We start from the raw sequence: 24,762 nt of genomic DNA, 5'->3' as shown, positions 1-24,762 counted from the left end.
ACCCTACAGTAGGCACAGGAGGGATAGCGGTACAGGTTATCTAGTAAGCACAGGTTAGATAAGCAGTAGTATCATGTAGGTCACGGGGCAAGTGTCACGTGATGGATAGACAGTCTACCCAAGCTACCCAAGCTATCCAGACGAGAACGAAGGTCTATATAAGGGAATGGGTTTCATTACAATGTAGAGCTTCGTGCTCAAGAACAATCATTAGTTTCATTACTATAGTTACGAGAATTGCAACCAGTTACAACCTTATTGAATTCCTACTTGAAGTCTAGTCTAAACCACCTCGAGAGATCTCTAGACACTTCCACGTGACCCTAGAGGCAGCTCCCGTAACAAGAAGCTGGTTTAATACCTTTTACCCTATGAAAAGTATTTGATTTATTATCATTTAATTCTTCCCAATAATCTTTCACTTTATAAATAAGAACCTTCAATCAAGATCTAGATTTATTTATACTTAGGAGCTCTTCTCTAGATGGGATAGAGTTAAGGTAAGTAAATCAAACCTTTAATAAAGCTTTAGTAGATAATGATTCTTTTGTATTACTAATTTATCGATATGCCAAGAGAATGATTAGACTTGTAGAATTTCAAAATGCTGAGATAGCCCTACTTTGGAAACAGTTTGCTAATGCTTAGAAGGTAATTGAAACTTGAAAGAAAAAAACTAAAAGTAAAAGAATTAAATTATAAGGTTAATTTGTTTTTTAATAATAAGAAAGTACTGAAAATGGTATATAAAATAGAGAAAAAACTTAAGGAGAAAAAGCCATAAGGATAATCATGTAAATATTCAATTAAAGAATTAGAAAAAGAGATTGAAGAAGAAGAGTTAAAAAATAATTCAAATGATTTAAAGTTGAAATTGAATAAATATATAGTTCGTAGAATAAGATTATATAGAGAGAATTGAATTTTATGATCCGGTTTCCTATATGACTTGGTTCATTATAAGTTACGTTAATATAATTTGTATATAATAAAGAAAGGGGAAGGCGGCTTTGAGGGATATAGTTTTAATTAATAATATAAAAGTGGAAGATTAATAAATCTTTAATAAGTTTGGGTTTAATTATTCGAAGTGATTAGTAATTGTTAGGAAAGTTATAAAGTTTATTAAAGTCTTTAAAAAGAAAGAGATATAATTAATTATAGTTTTACGCGAGGTTGTAGTGTTAGAGCTACCGTTTTCAGATGGTTGCATCGCTGTTTTAGTTGGCCTTGAACCCCGATTATTAATCACGTGTTCAATCGGTCAAATGTTTGAGCGAACCATAGTTAAGCCATTCTTAAATTAAAGTAAAGAAACAACCATGATCAATCATACCTAGGTCATCGTTAAGACCACCCTCGAAAAGTAATACCTACTATCTACTTCACTTGCTACAATGTATTTCATCTTATTTATTCTTCTCTTCTCTCCTTCATTTTCTTCTCTTAACTTCTACCTTTCCTTTCACATTCATTTCAATATCAAAAACTATCATTTTCATGGCTCCAACAAACCCCAAACCTATCAATTCTCGAATAGTACAAAAGTCTACACAAATCATTCACAATCTTCACACACGCATAGAACGCCGTCGACCAAAATCGAAAAACAAGCTTTCATCTGAATACTATCAAAATCTCATCGCACAACACAATAACCCAAATACTGCTATCAAGCACCAATATGCAGATACTACAACGGACAACATTCAATCAATTAGAAGCAAGTTTATACGGTAAGACCTGACGCATATTGATCTTGTTGTAATGAGCTATTCTGACTCGGTAATAGGTTCTGCCATGAAAAGCTTCAACAAGACTGGAAGTTCACGATTCGCGACTGTTCACTCGGCACAACATTAGCATTCCTTCATTACATCCATACGGAAGATCGAGTTAAAAAAAGAGGCGCCATGCAACAATATATTGCACAATTTAAGATGCTATACAATCGAATGAATGGTCGTCAAATGGATACCAACGATGGGAAAAAAGCTTTGAAAGTATGACATTCTTTGGTTGTGAATGAATTCAGGATTCCTAATGACTGTTTGTAGTATATTGATACATTTGGACTCGATAATACGGTCAAGTCGAAACCCGTCATAGGAGTAGATGATCTCTTGCTTCTACTCAATCACCATTGGGCGCGTGATACTTCGGTTTTCCCTACAGAACGACATCGTATACAATTTGCACTCATCCTACTCATTCTCTTCGGCACAGGCTGTCGGCCCGCGGAGCTAGTTGATGCGCAGAAGAAACCAAAGAGCGCATCTAGCGCCGAGGTCATATCTGAAGGCGATGAGAGCGACGATGATCATGGAATGAAATACGGCAACAGCACTTTTGGCAAGAACTATAATAATAACAAAACTGAACGGTGTGATGCGCTGTGCTACGAGGATATTCGTTTATTGGCGGTACGAAATAGCAAAAACAACAAAGACCATGTCCTTGCTATGGAGGTGACATTGGCTCATCATAAAGGGCACAAAAGATGCCCAAAACCGTATGTCATATCCTACACAATAGGAATGTTTGCATGTTATTGACCAATATTTATAGTACAATATTCTTCTTTACTGAAATCGATGATCCAATCTTCTGTCCTATCACTCATTTGGTAGCTTTAGCGCTCGCAGAAAATGCATTCGAAGCCCGAATTAGTCTTTGAGCATAAGATTCATGGACCCATCTTTTGTACACCTTTAAACTGGAAGGCAGAAATGCTGAAGACTCCAATATTTCGTAGATATAAAGCTACCAGTCCCGATAGTCTGACTGCCCCTCTCCCATATTCTCAATTTCGGGATAGCCTAAACCGTCTTGGATGTGCGACAGGCTTCCAAGAGAAGCTAACCAGCTATTGCTTTCGTCGTGGAACAGCAAATATAGTTGATCGTAAGTAGACAATTATATCCCGAACGTGATATTATCCACTTCACTAATTTATTGTCTATTTTCAGAAAAGGCAACAGAAGCTGTTCGTGATCAGGTTATGAGACACAAAGCCATGTCAGGTGTATACAATGGGGCTTACATCAACGAACGAATTCGATTTGACGTTCAGTCTGCTGTTTTCGAGCGCCCCTCTGCAGATGGGGTGCTGCGTATGCTGACTCACATGAGCCTCATGCGCGATCCTCACGCTCCGGTTGTAGTGCCCAATGATATACTTGCTGCACTCCCACCGGATCCACACATTACCGCATTGGAGCAGGAGCGGCAGAATTTAAAAGGCCTCTCTTATCGAATCTAGGGGACAGACATTGAAGCAGAAGTCCGTCGCCTAACAAATGAAATTGGGAGTGCTAGAAGCAGACGTCGTAAGATTATCTCCGAAGAGTATAGAGCTGATTACTTTCGCCGCCGTCCTACCGAAGACATTGAAAGACAGAACAATGGATATGAGGCCGAGGAATATGTCGAGCCTATAGTTGAATATCAAATACCGGAAAGGAGAGAACTGGCCGAGCTTCTATGTACACGTTTTGGAACTACCAAACCGCAGGATGCTGTCAAACTCCGTATTCAAGCTGCAAACCTCATGTTGGCATTGTGTGGTTGCCGTGAGATACCTCAACGCTACATGCGTCGGGCTGAACTACCTGCACAGTCAATTATCGAAAAGGACTTGTCTGAGACCGACCCATTTTTCCCCCTTGTCTGTGGCAAAAGTCAATGTCCCTTTTGCATTGGAGACGAGACGAGAAGTTACGAGCAGCGTGTCGGTTCCTTTTGTCGTCCTGCAAAAATGATGGATCATGTCGAACGAGTTCATCTCAAAGGACAAGATCCAGGGGCCAGAATGAAATGTTACCATCCCATTTGTAAATCTCAGGGGCTCGTTCTCAAACATTTGGAACGTTTCAAAAGTCATGTACAATCTGTTCATGGAATCACCCTTCGAGTATAGAGTGCTATTCTTATTTGAAGAGATGGATGAAGCTTTTTTATATAGTTTAGATTAGTAATGTTATTATAGTAAGCCAATAGCTGAAGAAGTCTTGCTAGATGATCCGATAATTTCCTCATCACACGTGTTGCAGCTGGAGGTCATTTATTATACTCCCGAACTTGATTCGAATATAGAGCTTCGTTCTCTAGTACCTAGTTATTCTAATTCTATGTATAGTGGTGAGGTATCATTGGCTCTGGGCCTTCTCTTCTATCAGGGGTCTTCCGCGAGCACAATGATGGAGTATAGAATGAGGAATAATCTTCAAGAGCATGGTATGACCTACGGAATCTAGGCCCTATTCAAGGCCCCTGATAGGCCTAAATATGAATATTCATCGTGAGTTGTGGTTGGTCAGTTGGAATCGAATCTTAAAAAATGCTATAGAGGCTCCAAAGCATAGCCTGTGAAGTGCCAGTCTCATCGAAAAAAAAATTCAAGTGCCCATTTCTGACAAGGGTGTTGTTTGAAAGATATCGGAACATCGGAGGTTGCTTGATTGGGTAAGGGCCTTGGCATTACATCGCCATTTCAACCTGCCATTTGAAAAGATATTAGTTAGCGTCAATTATACATTGCGTGTAAGGCTTAGTATTGTAGATCAAAGAGAGCTAACTAGTTAAAATGAGCGGTTAGTGGGGCAAGAACATCAACTCACACTGACTTTGAAATTCTTCTATGCGATATATTTCACCAGCAACAACTTTCACCATTAAGAAGTCGGAAATTATTGCGATATAGCGAATATCTTTCTCTTTATCTTTTTATTCATTTATGAATGTGTGGTGATCTATAATCTATTAATTCAAGCCGAAAGTATTAACTGTATGGAAAACTTACCACTTTCAACTATATCCGAAATCATCTCGTTCGGCAATCCCGATACTTATCCCAAGTCAGAATATAGGGAGGGTGGCAGGGAACGATGACCAGGGGGATCTCTGACGAATGTTGATAGTTGGCTGGTAGTTTGTAAGAGATGTATCTTGAAAGCCGTTTTCTTTTGTTGAATAAGCACTTAGGATTAGTTCTATTTGATCTCAATAGAAGCGAGTTGTACAGAAAATCAACTCGCCAAGGTTATCATAGGTTTCCATTCTATCTTCTACAAGTCATGCTTTACAATGATTAACCTGAGAAATATAATTATTAAGCCTATGGCCCGTCAATCACGCCTTACAACCGTTCCAGCGATAAAGTTCACGGACACATTGTTCAAGTCAAACAAAAATCAATAAAGCAGAAATAAATCATCAACTTATTGATTGATTGAAATTTGATTTTTCTCAGGATAAAACAGTTTCAGTATTAAAATATTAACAAGTTTTCCAATCAAAAACAAACGGGGTGGTAATAGCAAATTCATAAACTTGGATAAGGACAGAATTTGTTATGAGTGCATCCGGAAATGTAATGAATGAATGTCGACCCTCTATAGCCTATCATCGCCTCATCTTCTGACCCCTATTGCGAATTTCGGTATTCATTACTTATCATCGGCAGACACGCCGACAGCCTTCTGAAAATTCCGAGCATTCTCGCTGCCATCCAGGACTTTCCTCGTAAGCACATTCCCGAATCTAGCTTCAGGAATGGATTTGATAAGTCCTTCATCCTCGTCGTCATTGTCAGGAGAAACTCCAATCTCCGTTGGCGGAGTGGCAAGCAGAGGAGGTTCACTTTGAGGCATGTTTGTGATGTCGATAGTTGTGATTATCATGTTTCCAGAAGCGACACCGGAGACAGGTTGTGCCGGCCCCTCAGGGAAATTGGCTGTGAATCCAGTGCTCGTGACGATTCTATATTTGGGTCGGAAGTCAATGTTGAAGGTGCCTTTATAGTACAGTGCCGTAATGAGATATTTCTTTCCCGGGGGGACATGCATTGATGCAGAAATATCGGTCGTCTTGGATGTTTCATAAGACGACGATTCACTGTTCTCCTCGCTGTATGTATATTCTGTGCTGCCTTCGGCCCCGATTCCAAATACCTTACCCGAAACACTAACCGATACCCCCAAACTTTCTCCCCATGTCTTGGTGGTGGATAAGGAGCTCGTGACGGTGACAGACTCACCAATGGTGACATCGGCATCACGCTCCCCTTGTATGTTATCCTTGGTCACTCGTACCACCGACACATCGCTAATCCCGCCCTGTGGCATCATAGTATAATTCATATCGACATCGCAGCGTTGGGGATCGTCTAACATGCCGAATGAGAATTGATCGAATTCCGAGCCTACTCGTCCGATGACAGCTACAATGAAACCGCTGTAAGGGCGTTGCCAATATGATTTTGAAGTGACTTTGCCCGCCATGAATGACCTCCCTTTGTCGGTAACTATATTGAAACCTGCGAACATTGGTCCATCCGTATAGCTAGTCATCGTTGTCAATCGCTCCCCATATGCTATTGTGAAAGAACTCAAGGTTCCTTGGTCTGTGCCAATCAATGGTGACTGTGTCCCACTAACATGGGTGAGTTTAATACCCCAGAAAGCTTCATAAGAGCCGCTGGTTGTCCAGGTCTCGATTTTTGAGACTGGATCATGTGGTCGGGCGTGTTGGAATGGCTCTCCTCCCATCCCACCAACCAGATAATGCCACCAGGCTATTGGCGCCATCGAAATGAGTTATTGGTGTTGAATAAATTAAAGAGTCGATAAAGCTGCAGGTCTCAAGTTTTTGGAGACTTGGAATTTGTTAGAAAAAGAAACCCTCTCCCAGACATTTCTGAGTACTTATATAGCATGATTTGAGTAGTATATCGTATAAACTCATCAAATCCAAAATACAATTTCCCTATTATAGAATAAGGTTTGGATATATAATCGGTTGATTATAAAAGTAAATAAAGTATTAGAAATCTCTACTGATTCTTTATTTGGAAATAAGAAATAAGAGATAATCTTAATTCAAAAGAGTTTAAGTGTGTTTTGGATTTGGTGAATTCATATAATAGTCGATTGTTGATAATTGAATTTAATTAAGTTAGAGCTTTATAATGTTCTATAATGCTTAATTGGCTTAGCATTCCATCGCTATTCCAGACATTCCCTCTAAAATGTAGATCCAAGCCCTAGCATTTTACAGTTTCCTATTCAAAAAAAGTTCAAACCATTTACGTATACGTCTATGAATACTCATCTGCAAATCTCACCTCGAACTCAAATCAATCTAGAATCATTACTATTCTATCTACCTGACTCGAGCTCATTGAATAATGAACATAGACAGATGTTATATATCGATAGTACAGAGTAAAATGTTGTAACCATTGCTTTAACTCCCGAGGCTAAATTGATGCGATCCATGGTAAGTAATACTTAGATAGAAAGTTTAAATAAATCAAGTTCTGAGTGGATGTACAATTGCACAATGATATTACGTGAAATGATTTCGGGGCTAACAGCTTGAAGGTACGTATGAAATCATCAATATTGGGTAAAGCATACGTTAGCACCTTGTGATTCGCGCACTTCATATAAAAACAGGCATACTACTTATTAGAGCCATTTTCGTATTACCTGACGGTTTGATATGTATAACGGCAGTAAGCGATTCATCCGTACAAAAGCATCTGTAGATCACAGATCACAGACCGAGGCAGATATGTGCTGTTAAAGCTTATAAAGATATAAGTAAGCGCTTTCTGCTTTACAAGAGCTTTTCAAGTAGCCATTGATAGGGAGATTGATATAATCTTGATAGGAAAATTGGGCAGCACTTGAATGCTTGGTGGTGTAGATAGGGTATGATTATATAGCTTGATAAGTTGCAATAAAATCTATTATCAAGTCGAAAGATAATGAAGCATTGTATCCAGAAGCTATAAGAAATGACAAATTTGTGTTTTCACAATTTGATATCTGATTCTTCGTTTAAGTCAATAATATAAATTGATTCGATTCTTAGATATAAGGGTAATCTCCATTAGAATATTCATATTCCCTTTAATAAACTTTAATTAGGTTTTGTTTAATGCTGATAATAATCATAAAACAGAAAATGAATAATAAGCATGTATATATGAATAGAAAAAGGCAATTAGTGTTGTAGAATAATGGTTGGCTAGCAATGAGGATTTGGTAAAGTTTGTTTTTGCAATTCGATTTAGTTCATTTTTAATTGGAAAGAATTATAATTAAGATTGAAATCCGAATCTAAATCGAAATAAACTATTTTGACATTTAAATTTATAAACTAAACGGAGTAATGTGGTTTATTTGTGAGTGAACTATATCACCAAGTGGATCACTTTTACCTCAATTTATTACTTCAAAACCATATTATTCAACAACAACTTAATCAACTGATTAAAACTATTAAGAATCTAATAATCTAGGATTTATTACATCATTTTGACAAGTTCTTGAACTATAACTAGTCTTTTCTCCACTTGCTGTAGCAGTAACTAGTAAATGATTTCTTCTAGGAATTAACTACCTTTTGAACCTTATCGTATCGAATCTGATCATCGACCTCTTGTTGTAATAATATCTCTTCAGCTTTCTATCCAGTAAGTACTCCTCCATTATATAGTTGGATTTTTTTAGTGTGTTGATATTTACTTAGTACTTTATTCGCTTTTTGAAGTATACGATTCAAGGCTACACCCATCTCTAGTTTCCATGAAGCTGCTGTTATGATTGGAGATACAGTATGTGGCCTTCGGAGATGCCACAAGCAGATTTCGGAATCGATCAACCATTTCACGTATCTAACCGCTCTTTGGCCGCTTCACTGGCTGCTACAGGAAAGCGGAAGGCTGACAACGGGGAGCGGTTTTAATGGTGGTCTTGGTGCGAGAGCGATGGCAGCTCAAGGAGAACTTGGTATTCTGTTCCTTCTATCATGTATAACCTTGAGATCAGTGAATTAGTAGTTGGCTGGGTGACCACCGGCGAATAATCATTGTTGTATGTTTTTGGCTTTTTATATTGTCGTGGCAGATTTACTCTGCTCACTCCTTGTTTCGCCTGAGGTTCAAGATAAAACATGCACTTAATGGCCTCCATCGGTTATGTATCACGTGACATATCATGTTCATTCAACGTGGAGAAGCTGCGTTATTTGAACGATGACCTAGTATTTAAATGGATCCTGTATCACGTGTCCATCCTCGGCTAAGGCCCTCTTGGCCAATGGCCTCCTGCCTTCCTGCGGTGTCACACTTATATATCTGATAAATGGTGCGGAGCAATGCGTTAGTCGCAACATTTTCTTCCTCCAATACTCTGAAGATGTTTAATCGAGCTATTTCATTGTCGATGAGAGCGGCAAAATCAGCTGTATTATGAAACTCCATGAACAACCAAGCTTTATAGTCGGTGTTGAGTGTGCTCTTGATTTTCTTCGCATCCTCCTCATGAATGACATCTCTTCTGGTGAGATTGTCGAGTGATGCCCGAGCATGGTCGCGGTCGTATGCTATTGACTCACTAAAGAATGTCGCGAAGTCCTTGAGGCTGGCCTTCGTTGCGAACTTCAACAAAGGATCAAACAGTTCTTGGGCAACTTCTATGTGCTGTACTCTTTCTGCGCTGCCATGGATGTACTGATTTAGAATGTTCCTAATAAGTTGGAATAGAGACCTCTTGAGTAAGCCGAGTCAGCAAGCCATTTAATAAGGTAAGAAGGGGTGAAATTTGTAGAGAGAGAACCAACCGTGCTTTGGAGCTGGCTTTGGAGCTGGTATTGTTCTTCTCTAGTGAGCCACTCGATGCTTTCCGTGGATTGTCTGCGTTCGTACACCATCACCCATGCATGGACATATTTAGATATAATGTCGCAGGCACCATTGATTGCTTTATCTGAAGGCTTTTTCTCATCTCCCATTGGTTGATAGCTCGTTTTAATGACCTCAGCTAGTTTGTTGCAGAAAATGTTGCGAAAACCTTCCCTGGTGGACATCATGATCAAGCCCATATTGACTTCGGAACTATCAGGCTCCATAGAGACCGTCTCAATAAATTTCCAATTTCCCATTTTAGACAAGATCTGTTCTGATTTGAAAGAAGAGAAAGATGATAGAAGTGAAATAGTAGCATTGTGAGATCAGACAGGAAACTTACGCTCTGATTATAATAAATGCATTGTCGGTACATTAAGGAAAGGGCATAAGACAGATGTGACTAATGAAGAAGGCATCTGATGCATATTGCCATTTAGAGCTGAGCTGAAAGTGTCAATAACGAACGACTCATGTGGAACGACTCATCGAGGTATGTATGTATGATATCATCAATATTGGGTAAAGCATACATGGTAGCACTGGTTGCATAAATTATGCACTCGACTTGATTTTGTCCCAGAGCAACTATTCCAGGACAAATCATGGCTCTGAACTACATTAAGGACGGTCTCCTATGTATAAACCTTACTTTGAGACAATCCATCCTCCTTGTATCATATTGGCATCAGATAGTATGCCTATATTTCCATATGAAGTGAGCGACTCACAAAATGCTAATATATACTTTACTTGATATTAATGATGTCATACATACATACCTCTAACCTATCAACCTTAAATTCTCTCACGTAATACCTTTGTGCAATTGTGCATCCCCTCAGATCTTGATTTATTTAAACTTTTTTTGAATAAGAAATTGTAAAATGCTAGAATTTGGATCTACATTTTAGGGAAAGTGTGTAAAATGGCGTTGGAATGCTAAGCCAATTAAGCATTATAGAATCCCAATTAGATCCAATTAAGAACCTTATTAACTATTATATAAGATAAACTCACCAAATCTAAAACACATTTAAACCCTTTTAAACTAAAACCATCTCTTATTTCCTATTTTCAAATAAAAGAAGTAATAGAAATCTCTAATGCTTTATTCACTTTTATAATCTATTCAATTATATATTCAAACGTTTTTCTATAATAGGAAAAGTGTATTCTGAATTTAATGAGTTTATACGATATACCATTCAAATCATACCATTGCCTACGAGATCTCTACACTGTTTACAAACTCTCCTCTATTAAGGTTAACGTGATTCATCACCGAGTGGATCATATCACCGAATGGATCACTTTCACCTTAAATATTTATATCTTAATTCAACATACGTTTTATTAATCAATTATTATATAATCGAATAATAATAAAGCTCGAATACTCTTAGTCATCGAGGCTATTCGAAAAGACAAAAAACTTAGTATTCAACAATCTTGTTACGACCGAGGTCGTCACATGACTAGATTGATTAAAATATCACCTGACCAAGGTGTCCCACTGAGTCCCACTGAGTAAGGCCCAGTGGGACACAGTGGGAAGCAGTGGGACAACAGAGAACGAAGGTCTATATAAGGGAATGGGATTTCATTACAATATAGAGCTTCGTGCTCAAGAACAATCATTAGTTTCATTACTATAGTTACGAGAATTGCAACCAGTTACAACCTTATTGAATTCCTACTTGAAGTCTAGTCTAAACCACCTCGAGAGATCTCTAGACACTTCCACGTGACCCTAGAGGCAGCTCCCGTAACACTTTGAGCACCATTTCTGCTTCAAGTACCAATTCAATACCAACCGACGATATGACACCCATCAGTGCATCCGCGAGCAGTCAGGCACAAGCACCCGACACCAACGATGTCGAGATGACCGACGCTCCCAAGGAAATTACCATCAACGAAACACTCAAGATTGCCTTACCAGACAAATACCAAGGAAGTCGACAGGAACTCGACACCTTCCTCTTACAACTTGAAATCTATTTTAGATTCAACCAAGACAAGTTCACCGAAAAGGAATCTAAGAGTATTTGGGCCGTGTCATACCTCAGAGGTGAGGCAGGCAAATGGATTCAGCCATACTTGCGCGACTATTTCGAGCATGACGATCAGGATCGCATGCAACCCACTCGAACAATCTTCAACAGTTTTGAAGGATTTAAGACAGAGATACGTAGAATCTTCGGGAACTCTAATGAGCTAGAGGTAGCGGAAGATAAGATCTTCAACCTCAAGCAGACAGGATCAGCATTGAAGTATGCTACGGAATTCCGAAGATATGCGGGAACAACCAAGTGGGACGAAACCGCCATCATGAGTCACTATCGTAAAGGACTCAAGCCAGAAGTCAGACTGGAGTTAGAAAGATCTGCCGAGAGTGTAGACTTGAACGACCTAATCCAGGACTCCATCGAGTCAGATGATCGTCTTTACCGATATCGACAAAGTCAAAGATCATACAAACCCCAGGGAAATCAAAAGCAAGGGCGTTACCGCAAGAATGAGGGTAGACCACGTTACAATCCACAGGGATATGGCGACCCTATGGAACTCGACGCTACGCACCACAAGAGCGGGAATGATGATCCGGAAAAGAAACGAAGACGAGAAAATAACTTATGCTTTGAATGTGGAAAAGCAGGGCACCGAGCAGCAGAATGCCGAAGCAAGAGAACAGGGGGCAAGAAGGGTAACTTTAAGAATAAGTTCGGCAAGGGCCAACTTAATGCCACCTTCACGCCACAATTGTGTGCTGTTAGCATGACAGGGCTAGCCACGCCACCACCAGCTTACGAAGAAGAGCTCGAAGAAGAAGAAGAGGTCGAAGGCCTCTCATGGGTAAACAAAGACCCGCAGTTAGGAGAATCATGGTCTATTCGGGAAATTGACCAATGGAACCGTCGTATCTGGAAATTTGGAGATACAGACGAAGGGACTATGAACGAAGACCTCAGCGTAACAGACGCTGAAGAAGGCGAATCGTATGAGGTTCGGTACGTCGATCAGCATCGAATTCTATGGTTTGGAATCACTACAAACACATCATTCGTAGAAAGAATTAGTACCGATCACCTCCAGTGGCCAGACAGGGGAGAGCTATGGGAAGTGTTCTATCACCACACATCTGAAAGAAATGAGAATCAGGTTCTATTTTTATGCAGAAGAGTAGGAGAAGAACACCGGGTCCAGGCTCAGGCCATAATACCACCACCAGTTGTGGGTACGATAATGAAAGTCACTCAAGGGAACTACCGATACACCCTATGGAGGGACTTACTTGATGACAGAGCTAGATCAGGAACAAGCGCTGTCTATCTAGAAGAGGAAGAGCCTCGACGTGTAACATTTGCCGATGAGATCATCCAGAATAGCGAGAATGAGCAAATTACACCACAGCTAAATGCTACAGGACAAGCAGGTCAAATATACTGCAAGGTCAAAATAAACGGACAAATACAGCAAGCCATGATAGATTCAGGGGCTACAGGAAATTTTATTGCACCAGAAGCTGCAAAGTATTTGGGAGTCCCACTCCAGAAGAAACAAAACCCCTACCAATTGCAGTTAGTTGACGGACAGCTAGCAGGATCTGACGGGAACGTTTCACAGGAGACACGACCAGTACGAATGAATATGACCCAACATTCGGAGGTTATACAGCTTGACGTTGTGCCATTGGGCCAACAACAGATCATCTTAGGAATGCCATGGTTGAAGGCACATAATCCCAGAATAGATTGGTCACAAGGAACAGTGACATTTGATCAGTGCAAGGACGGTCATGACGACACGTTCAAGGCGTCCGCGAGACGTAACACGCGCCAAGGAGAGTTGAACGCGAACAACACCGGCGACGTAGGACACCCAGTCCAGGGTCCTCCATTAAGAGCGAAGGCCAGTACACCTCCTCTACAAATGCAGAAGCCGACGGTACGGCAGGAAATCGCAATCGAGGCAAAAAAGAAGCCTACGATACCAGAACAGTACAGAAAATATGAACAGGTTTTTAAGGAACCAGGGATCCACGAGGCTTTACCGGAACACAAGCCGTGGGATCATGAGATAATATTGGAGGAAGGCAAGATGCCTGTGCACACCCCAATTTATTCAATGTCAGCCGATGAGCTAAAGACGCTCAAAGAATATATCGACGACAACTTGGCCAAGGGATGGATCAGAGAATCCACATCCCAAGTGGCAAGTCCAACTATGTGGGTACCCAAGAAGGATGGTACTAAGAGACTAGTTGTGGACTACAGAAAGCTCAACACGCTTACAAAGAAAGATCGATATCCACTTCCATTAGCTACGGAATTAAGAGATCGATTAGGCGGAGCAACAATATTTACCAAGATGGACCTACGAAACGGGTACCACTTGATTAGAATGAAGAAAGGCGAGGAATGGAAAACCGCTTTCAAGACAAGATATGGGCTATACGAGTATCAGGTTATGCCATTCGGGCTAACCAACGCGCCAGCTACTTTCATGAGGTTAATGAATAATGTGCTATCACAATATTTGGATACTTGCTGTATATGCTACTTGGACGACATCCTAGTATATTCAGACAGCGGAGTTCAACACATTAAGGACGTCAACAATGTCCTTGAAAGTTTAGCTAAGGCTGATTTGCTGTGCAAGCCAAGCAAATGCGAATTCCACGTTACAGAAACAGAGTTTTTGGGATTCACCGTATCGAACCAAGGGCTCAAGATGAGCAAGGACAAGGTTAAGGCAGTGCTCGAATGGAAGCAGCCTACCACAGTTAAGGAAGTACAATCTTTTTTAGGATTCGTCAACTTCTATCGAAGATTTATTAAAGGTTATTCAGGGATCACAACACCCTTAACCAATTTAACAAGAAAAGAGCAAGGGAGCTTCGAATGGACCGCCAAGGCGCAGGAGTCATTCGAGACGCTCAAACAAGCAGTGGCCGAGGAGCCAATACTGTTAACATTCGATCCTGAGAAGCCAATCATAGTGGAAACGGATTCCTCAGATTTCGCTATAGGCGCAGTGTTGAGCCAACCAGGTCAAAATGAGAAATAGCAACCAATCGCATTCTACTCTCGAAAACTATCACCAGCCGAGTTGAACTACGAGATATACGACAAGGAGTTACTGGCGATAGTCGATGCATTTAGAGAATGGCGAGTTTATTTAGAAGGATCAAAATACACAGTACAGGTGTATACAGATCACAAGAACTTGGTTTACTTCACCACAACGAAGCAGTTAAACAGACGACAGGTCAGATGGTCGGAGACCATGGCCAATTACAATTTCAAGATTTCATATGTTAAAGGATCAGAAAACGCTAGAGCCGACGCTCTCAGCCGAAAACCAGAATACCAAGAGAATAAGTCGTACGAATCATACGCAATATTCAAGAAAGAAGGCGAATCACTGGTTTACAATGCACCACAGCTTGCAGCTACTCATATATTGGAAGACAACCATCTCAGAAACCAAATCCAATCACATTACGACAAGGATGCTACAGCTACACGCATACGCAAAGCAATAGAACCAGGATTCACAATAGAAAACGAAACCATATACTTTCATGGGAAAGTATACATTCCGAGTCAAATGACTAAGGAATTTGTGACGGAACAACATGGGTTGCCGGCACACGGACATCAAGGAATTGCAAGGACATTTGCAAGAATCCGGGAAATCAGTTACTTCCCACGAATGAGAACGATAGTTGAAGAAGTTGTTGGAAGTTGCGACACCTGCATACGAAACAAGTCATCACGACATGCTCCGTATGGTCAGCTCCAGACCCCAGACATGCCTTCTCAGCCATGGAAGTCCATTACATGGGACTTTGTGGTTAAACTACCACTCTCAAAAGATCCTACTACAGGAATTGAGTACGACGCGATACTCAATGTAGTAGATAGACTAACAAAATTTGCTTATATGATACCATTCAAGGAAACATGGGATGCTGAGCAACTAGCATATGTGTTCCTAAGAGGCATAGTAAGCATACACGGAGTACCAGATGAGATAATCTCGGACAGAGACAAGCTCTTTACCTCGAAATTCTGGACTACCTTATTAGCACTAATGGGTGTTAAAAGAAAGCTATCAACAGCCTTTCACCCACAAACCGATGGTCAGACAGAGAGGACCAATCAGACAATGGAAGCATATCTTAGATGCTACATAAATTATCGACAGGACAATTGGGTAGAGCTATTACCTATGGCACAATTCGCATATAACACATCGGAAACGGAAACCACAAAGATTACACCAGCACGCGCTAACTTTGGGTTTAATCCTAAAGCATACCAAACACCGATACCACAGGAGGTTAATGCCGAATCAGCAATAATACAAGTCGAACAATTAAAGGATTTACAAGAGCAGCTTGCTCTCGATCTAAGATTCATATCATCCAGAACAGCAGCGTACTACAATACGAAACGTAGTATGGAACCTACGCTTAAAGAGGGGGATAAAGTTTATCTGCTACGACGAAACATCGAAACTAAGAGACCAAGCAATAAACTAGACCACAGGAAACTAGGACCATTCAAGATTGATAAGGTAATAGGAACAGTTAATTATCGATTGAAATTACCAGACACAATGAATATCCACCCAGTATTCCACATATCCTTGCTCGAACCAGCACCACCAGGAGCGCCAAACGCGCCATTTACAGAAATTGAACCAGTCAATCCAAACGCCATATACGATGTCGAAACAATACTAGACTGCAAATACGTCAGAGGCATAGTCAAATACTTGATCAAATGGTTAGATTATCCACATACCGAAAACTCATGGGAACCGAAAGAAAACCTCAACTGCCCTGAGAAGTTGGAGGCATTCCATCAACAATACCCGGATCTGCCCAGAAAGAAGGAGAATCCATTGAAGCAAGGATCGAAGGATCCAAAGAAGAACCAAAATCGAAAGAATCGTCACCAGCAACAACGGAGGAACTAGAAGCTTGTTCCTTCTCCTTTTCTAGACGTTCATTTTCCAATCGTTGTTCCTCGGCTTCAAATTCCTCAAGGGCCTCGATGGTATGCAAGTCATGTTGCAACATCTTACCCGCCTTTTCACGAAGAATCTTTTGTTGCCTACGAATTCTCATTCGACGAGCAAAAGCTTCTTGCTCCAGTTTTGCAGCAGCTTCTTCCTCCGCTTCAAGGCGAGCTTCTTCACGCTCCACGCGAGCCCAGTTACCAGCAGAATGACCATAAACGTTACAGTCACCACTTCCTACGCTTTTGGCGCATTCACCACAACGAGAACTATTAGGAAGAACCCTACATTCCAGATTTTTATCAACACAACGACTACACCTAAACGGCATAATGATTCCTTTTTCTTTGGAACGAAAATAAATGTTTTTTCGACTGCTAGCAGATTTTTCAGAACGAATGGCTGGCATAATGAGAAAGCAAAAGCATTAGAGAGAGCGAACTCCTGAGTGGGGAAGCTTACTTTATGAACGCTTGGGGCAAGCGCTAGGATAAGAAGGGGATAGTGTTACGACCGAGGTCGTCACATGACTAGATTGATTAAAATATCACCTGACCAAGGTGTCCCACTGAGTCCCACTGAGTAAGGCCCAGTGGGACACAGTGGGAAGCAGTGGGACAACAGAGAACGAAGGTCTATATAAGGGAATGGGATTTCATTACAATATAGAGCTTCGTGCTCAAGAACAATCATTAGTTTCATTACTATAGTTACGAGAATTGCAACCAGTTACAACCTTATTGAATTCCTACTTGAAGTCTAGTCTAAACCACCTCGAGAGATCTCTAGACACTTCCACGTGACCCTAGAGGCAGCTCCCGTAACAAATCTATCAAGTTATATAATATATCATATACAATATTACACTATAAAATGAATGGTTTTATTTCTTGTATCGAATCTCTATCAAATAGTAATAACTTTTCGAAATTAGAAAAAGAAATCATTATTTAATATATAATTGATATGGATATGAGAGGTTTTACACTTAAATATAAGGGGGTGGAAGATATGACGAATCATATTCTTGAATTAAAAGGAGTAAAAAAAGTTGGAAAGTAATGGGTGTATTGATTTATAAAATGTAATAAAGAGTTAAGGATACATTTTACTTGTATTTATGATTTTCAAAGAGCTTTTTACGAAGATCCTAAGCTTATTGGAGATTGGTTCCAATTTATATCGAATATACGAGACAAATTTGGTATTCTTGATTGTAATTTATAGAATTTCGATGAAACAGGCTTTATAATAGGAATTATAAATGCTGGTATGGTTATTACTAGCTTTAAAAGATCTGGTAGAAGTAAAGCTATATAGCCAGACAATCGAGAATGAGCGACAACGATTATATATAGCAATAGTGAGGGGGATATTATACCTTCATTTCTGATAATTCAAGAACAAATACATCTTTCTAATTGATATACAGAAACCGATCTTCCTATAGATTAAACTATTAAACCTACTTCTAATGAATAGATGAATAATAAGACAGGATTAAAATGATTGAAATACTTCAATAAATATACAAGAAATCGAACTAAGGGCAAATATAGAATACTAATATTGAATAGATATAAGAGCTACAAATCAATATCATTCCAGAACTATTATAAAGAGAATGATATTAAATATATATGTTTATTATTATATTCAAGTTATTTAACTCAGCCTTTTGATATTAAATGTTTTAGTATTTTAAAACGAGAATATAGTATTTAAATTGAAGGGTTTATAAGAGTACATATTAATCATATCTCAAAGATCGAATTCTTTATAGCTTTCAAAGCTGCATATCAACGATCGATCACGAATCAGAATATGAAATCTGGATTCCGAGGAACAGGATTAGTCCCCTTTGATCCTGAAATAGTGCTTTTCAAATTAGATATTCGAATCCATATGCCTACTCCCCCCCCTTTCAATTTAGATCTTTAAGTCTCTTAAACTCCTTATAATCCTATAAAAGCTCTTTCTCAATCAATACTAATTAAATCTCGAATAACTCATTATCAATTAAGCTCTCCTACATTTTTATTTAAAATTATACTAACTCTAACTAAAAATACAAAAAGACTAACATATAAGAATACATTTTTAAGTATAAAAAACTATACACTTTGAAAAGCTAATAAAGTATTAAACCAACATCGACATACAAAAAAGATACAAATACATCAAGGAAGAGTACTTACTAGATAGAAGACTATAGATATATTATCTCAACAAGAAGTTGATATTTAAATTCGACATAATAAACATCAAAATAAAAGGAATTCTAATAGAAAAGCATTTTTTAGTCGATATTGTAGTAATTATGAAAAGACAAATCATAATACAAGAACTTGTCAAATTGATATAATAGATCCTAGATTATTAGATTCTTAATAGCTTTAATCAATTGAATTAATGGTTGTTGAATAATATGAATTTGAATGTATCAATTGAGGTGAAAGTGATCCACTCGGTGATGAATCATGTTACAGCTATTCCAATACAATGTTTAACTAAGCTTGAACTTTTATTCGTTCCATTAGACTTTCAATACCATACTAATACAAAGCAAAATGCCGCCCGGACCCTTGAATACCAAGGCAGAATATAATATGCACACTTTGTAATAAAGTAATCTGGCAAATCCACTTATTAACTTTTCAGAATAAAGACTTCTTTTCGAACTATCAATCCATCCTTCATTAATCCTGAAGCAAAAGCAGAATTATTCTTCTTTAATTCAATCTGTCGTACTTATGGTTAAGTTGGATTTAACGGAACTCATAGTTGAGTGCTGTTATTATCACCATTGAATCTTCTGCAAGTTTACAATGATCAATCTTACTTCAGTGAAATCTGAATCTACTTTCCGGGGGCATTTTGACGTTTGCTATTGTGGATTTTATGGTGGTTGATTGATTGATAGGATGAATTGAGCGATACTCCAATGAGAAAGTTTGTTACAGGAGGAGAGATGTACTATAGACTTTAGTGAATAACTAGGTACTCGAGTCATAAGATTAACAAGCAATGATGTTTTTCCGCATTGGTTCTCGTCGATGATCTCATTATTATCCTCATCTTATAATTTTCATCACAGCAATGTTTTATTGAAATTGCCTATTATATTGTTACCTTGTGTGTTGATTTCGAGTTGACTTCAATACTTGAAACATTCGACACGGGCTTTACTTTTGATCGAGACTATTATACAACGGACACTACTTAATTTAGGTACGGGGAGTGGTTTTATTTAAAACAGGCTGGAAATTCCTGCACGAGAAATGTACACGAGAAATCAGCAACTCAATTCTACCTAGCAGCTTTTTTTGGTTATAGCTAATCTGTTACATAAAACTTGCTATTCAAATAAGTGAACTGTGGATATTCTTTCCACTCAAACAGAATCGTCTCAAATTCAGCTCTGTCAATTCCATCTTGTGTCTAGCAAACTGTCGTACCATATATTCCATAAACTTCTCAAATCGCCATCCTCTTATGAATTTCCAAGTATTTCAATCTCAATAGGAATCTTTTCCGGGACCAACTTTATTTGATCTACCAAGAACCAAAGAATCTGCAGTTATACTCGTACTTAAAACCTATTTTTCTGCACTTGTTGAGTTTGAAATCTATAATTATGTGATAATAACAATTACACATCACTCGAATTCTATTACTCTAGAAACTTGAACAATCAAAATTCTCCCCAATCTACCCCCTCATATATTACTACAAAATTTCCAGAATAGTTATCAAAAATCGACTAATGTGGCCTATGTAATGGCGATACTTTTTAAGCTGTCCCCATTCTATTATCGCGCTTTGATGGGGGTTTGACACAACTAAGAAGATCAAAAAAATGCCGTAGTATCACAAAGTAATTGTAACGTTATATTGAATACGTTCAGCTCTTGGCTATTGTGTGTGGTGTAAGCGATGTGGCTGATAGATTGCTTAAACTAGTCTGCATAAAACTAAATATGCAGATTAGCTAACGTACATAACATTACATGTGTTCCATTACTCAGGAATGCCTTAAGTTTCACTAGGGATATAGATCATAAAGTCACTCAACTCAATGTCTATAGTATATCGAAAGCAAGTTATTCTGTATTCTCAAAAATATCTACCTGTAATTCAATGCTTTGTTTGACCATCACATAACTCTGGAATGTCAAAGAACGCATCTTACACTCAGCGTGTTACTTCCACAGGTGCGGGGTAAAGGTTTTCAAGTCGAATGCTGTATCACTTAGGTGCTTTAGAGTTTAACAACACGAGTCCACACCTATCCTGAAGATGAGATTGGATGATGGTTATTTCAGCTTATTTGTACTTGGGTTAAATGATACCAATTCGACAAGTATGAGTTCAACAACGTAGATACAAACCTTTCTTGATGATAAGATTCCAAATGCCCAAGGATTAAATTGGATATGTATTTCTGCTTAGGTTAAGCAGATTATTCAGATGCTTTCGAGTTCAACAATATAAACCCAGACACGTCATGAAAGATCGATCCTCTTATTCAGTAACTAAGATACATGGCTATCATAATAATGAGATTTTGCATGTCAAAGAGGTTTAACTGGGTATTGATCTGCATTTACATGAGTCAAGTAAGTGCCAGTGACGAGAGTCACTCAGTATTTGTACAGCTCAGCAATGTTAGCAAAAACATCTAATCTATTGCGAGGTAGATTTTTGCAGATTACTCATGATATCACTTTTGTAGAAAGTTTATAAATACAGAAGCTGATGTCTGTCAATCTCCATTCCACTTCAACCATTCCTAACATTAAAATTTAATAACATACAATTTCTCTTTTCCACTCTTTAACTTTTCAATTTATTTAATACTACCAGTAAATCTTTCAAACTAATTCATATCACTAATACTAATAATTAAATGTACCAAATAACATTACAATAAATTATCATAAATAAATTGACAATACCCGAAGAACACGCTACAAAATTGCACACTCGACTTTCTAATCAAATTCCAAATCAAACTTCTAGAAAAACTATTTGACTAATCTCCACCCTCTCCAATTTAATACTTACCACAATCCTCCATACTACCTTCTATAATACAAAAGAGGCAGAACTTTCCTTTATAAAAACTCAATTAATTCAGATGCTTAAAATCTTTATAATTGATTAGGAAGTTGTTGAATACGGGAAGATGTATACCAAAATCAAAGCCCAAACTGAGAAAAATACTTTAAACAATACTATATTCTCAAATATTTCTTTCAATCTAAATAGGAACACACAATACACCAATAATTATATAATTACTAATACAAAAGTTATAATAAATGATTTCCTTACCATACCCGAAAACAAGATTATAGATATCACAATAATTAATATAGAATGCATTAATAGCTTCAAGTATATAGAAGCACTTACTGGAGCAGGAAGTGGAATTACTGTGTTAAGTGCGCCAAAGGTCGAGGAAGAGAGAGCCACTACAGCTTTAAACAGTCCCAAGCCAAATGCTATTGGTGATACTGTACACAGATACGTCTTGACTTTACAGCGGCTCAAATGTCACTGTAAACAAAATGATGCAGTCTTTGGCCCTAAAAACGAGATCTATTAGGCTGTTGCATCTGGATTCGACAATCGGGTTAAAATAAATTTCAAAACCAACAAATATGGATCCATTGAAAGTAAAGATACACACCAAATGAATCAAGTATATTTTGATAGTATTATGTAAGAGCATCTTACAGGGCATATTGAGTGTTGAAAGGTAAATGATAGTGGTAATAGCTTTTATAATAAGATGATACAAACTTTAAAAGAGATTTCAGACTTTTCCATTAATACAATTGTTGAGGCAAATGTTATCAATGATTGGGGAGATGTATATAAAAAAACAGAACAGGTTGTAGCAATTCTTGTATTAATTGGAATTTGTGGGAGACTTGTTGTAGCTTTCTTTAACTAGTTTATTAATAATAATAACTTGGGTTTTCAATATAAAATTGCTTTTATAAAGCTAGTATTAAATGCTTGGAGCAGACGAGCCAATGGCGAGTTATCATCCATGTTTGATGGGGGTAAACAAGGAAAGCATGAATTGCGGATCAGTTGTAGCATAACCCTCACTGCACCTCCCGCTAGTACAGCTACTGTTTGAAAAATTAGAGTTAGAGAACTTTATGCTATGCAATTCGATTTTTAACCAAGGTTAATTGCGATAGAGCATCGTTCGAGTTGTGAGATGTTTAAGAAACCCAAGGATCGAGCTCTATAGAGAAGGATCTGGTAGGTGTAGGTGTTCGTAATTTGATATATAGCTTAGAAATCACAGTTTGAGGATCAAGAGGTACTAATTCAGCTCCGCGGGGTCCAGCTAATCCATTTTGAACAGTTATTGATTGCAAACATGCTACTTTGAAGGCTATAAAGAATTCGATCTTGGTGATATGATTGATATGAGCCTTGATATACCCCTCAATTTGTTGACCATATGCTCGTTTTAAAACACTAAAGCATCCGTTATCGAATGGTTGGGTAATATGCGAAAATGAGGAGATAATGAAAGAGATATAATATTGTATTCTTTGCAATATTCTTGACTCTCGTGCCCGTCTAATACTAGCATTCGATAACCACCTTGTTTTCGAACAATAGTATGATTATTGAAGTGTTTGATTCATTCTGAACTTATCTTATTATTTGTCCATCCATTATTAGTAACTTTGATCACCCAATCAAGTGGAAGATCACTGCCAGTATACCAACTCGAAAGGTGATTTTTGCCTTTAACCACTGAAAATGGAGGAATGCTTTCTCCTATACCATTAATACATTCAATCGCTGTAGCCCACTCTCGATTACCTGGCTGTATTGCTTTGTTTCTGCTATGTCTCTCAGTATTAGTTACTGTAAAAGAGTAGAAGGTGGTAGGGTCGTAGAATAAGCCTTCACATATACCGTATACAGAGCGTTATGAAGCGTAGCGTCTCCGAGGAGAGGGTGGGAATGGAGGCTATATGAGCTCACATGTAGGGTCAAAATAGGAGGTAGGAACATAGATTGTCTTCTCTAAATTAACACGAAGAAGGCCTAACTATTATTCTAAGGATTTTTTTGGTGTGCACCACCGGTGGTGGCATCAATTGACAGGGGGTGGCATGGGCAAAAAAGACACCTGATGCCACCACCCAAAATTTGACGAAATATTACATTTCTTTAGAAATTTCAAAATTGAGAGATATAAAGAATTAATTAAATTCTCTTTATATTAAGTCAGAATTGAATTATCTTTTGAATGGAAAGATTGATATTGAATTCTAAATTAAAATCGATTTTGAAGTTCAAATTAGAATTCATTTAAAGCTTTGACTTTTTTATATTAACGTCTGTCCCTGCGTCCCGAGACGCACCCTGTTACGAGACAAATCTATAGTTTTGGAATCATAACTTTTTTCTTAACAAGTCTACAGAGTTGCTATTAATATACTATTTTCTTTAGCTATTTCTCCCTAGGGAGATCACTTAACAAATAAGAAAAAGAGTACAATTGATTATACTATCGATCGTTTCAATTACACCATCGATCGCCGCTTCCGCTGTCCACCCCTGTTTAATAACGACTACACCATCGCTGACTAATTCACTCAATTGCCTTAACCTCGCGATACGGCTTGAAAGTTTACATTGAACTGTTAAATAAGTTTAAAATAGAAAAAGAGCTTAATATTAGTCTTGCGGGTTGAGAGGTTCTATTGTGCTAAAATAAGAGGCTGTCTACAATTCACACGAGCGGCAATTACACGATGAAAATTTTCGTAAGACATTAGAAGTAAGACATTAGAAGTAAGACATTAGAAGTAAGACATTAGAAGTATTCTAGAGAATTATAGAAGACGTCTAGAATAATAATACATAAATTATTAATACTTTCATAAATTTAGAGCCACTTGAATTCGAAGTACCTGTAGTTTGTCTCGTGACGGGGTGCGTCTCGCTACGCAGGGACAGACGTTACAACTTTTTTTTTTTTTTAACAT

General features: G+C 38.3%; 3 protein-coding genes across 3 annotated transcripts; 1 reads left to right on the top strand and 2 right to left on the bottom strand.

The window, feature by feature from the left end:
* Positions 1–1,500: 1,500 nt before the first annotated feature.
* EAF01_001305 (uncharacterized protein) lies at positions 1,501–3,919 on the top strand (the record flags this gene model as incomplete). The annotated part of the gene is made up of 6 exons (XM_038909555.1): positions 1,501–1,736; positions 1,793–2,003; positions 2,058–2,512; positions 2,756–2,904; positions 2,970–3,113; positions 3,270–3,919. 6 exons carry the CDS (start codon positions 1,501–1,503, stop codon positions 3,917–3,919), a joined length of 1,845 nt encoding a protein of 614 aa, XP_038774367.1.
* A 1,528-nt stretch (positions 3,920–5,447) lies between these two features.
* EAF01_001304 (uncharacterized protein) lies at positions 5,448–6,587 on the bottom strand (the record flags this gene model as incomplete). The annotated part of the gene is made up of 1 exon (XM_038909554.1): positions 5,448–6,587. The coding sequence occupies one exon, from the start codon at positions 6,585–6,587 to the stop codon at positions 5,448–5,450; it is 1,140 nt and encodes a 379-aa protein (XP_038774366.1).
* A 2,468-nt stretch (positions 6,588–9,055) lies between these two features.
* EAF01_001303 (uncharacterized protein) lies at positions 9,056–9,951 on the bottom strand (the record flags this gene model as incomplete). Its single annotated transcript, XM_038909553.1, has 2 exons — positions 9,056–9,520; positions 9,631–9,951. The coding sequence occupies 2 exons, from the start codon at positions 9,949–9,951 to the stop codon at positions 9,056–9,058; spliced, it is 786 nt and encodes a 261-aa protein (XP_038774365.1).
* Between the last annotated feature and the right edge of the window lie 14,811 nt (positions 9,952–24,762).

Source organism: Botrytis porri, assembly GCF_014898465.1.
Source record: "Botrytis porri strain MUCL 3234 chromosome Unknown BPOR_002, whole genome shotgun sequence".
NCBI classification, from domain to species: Eukaryota; Fungi; Ascomycota; class Leotiomycetes; order Helotiales; family Sclerotiniaceae; genus Botrytis; species Botrytis porri.
Note: the sequence above shows the minus strand (reverse complement) of the source record. Positions and strands in the feature narration are given on the sequence as shown.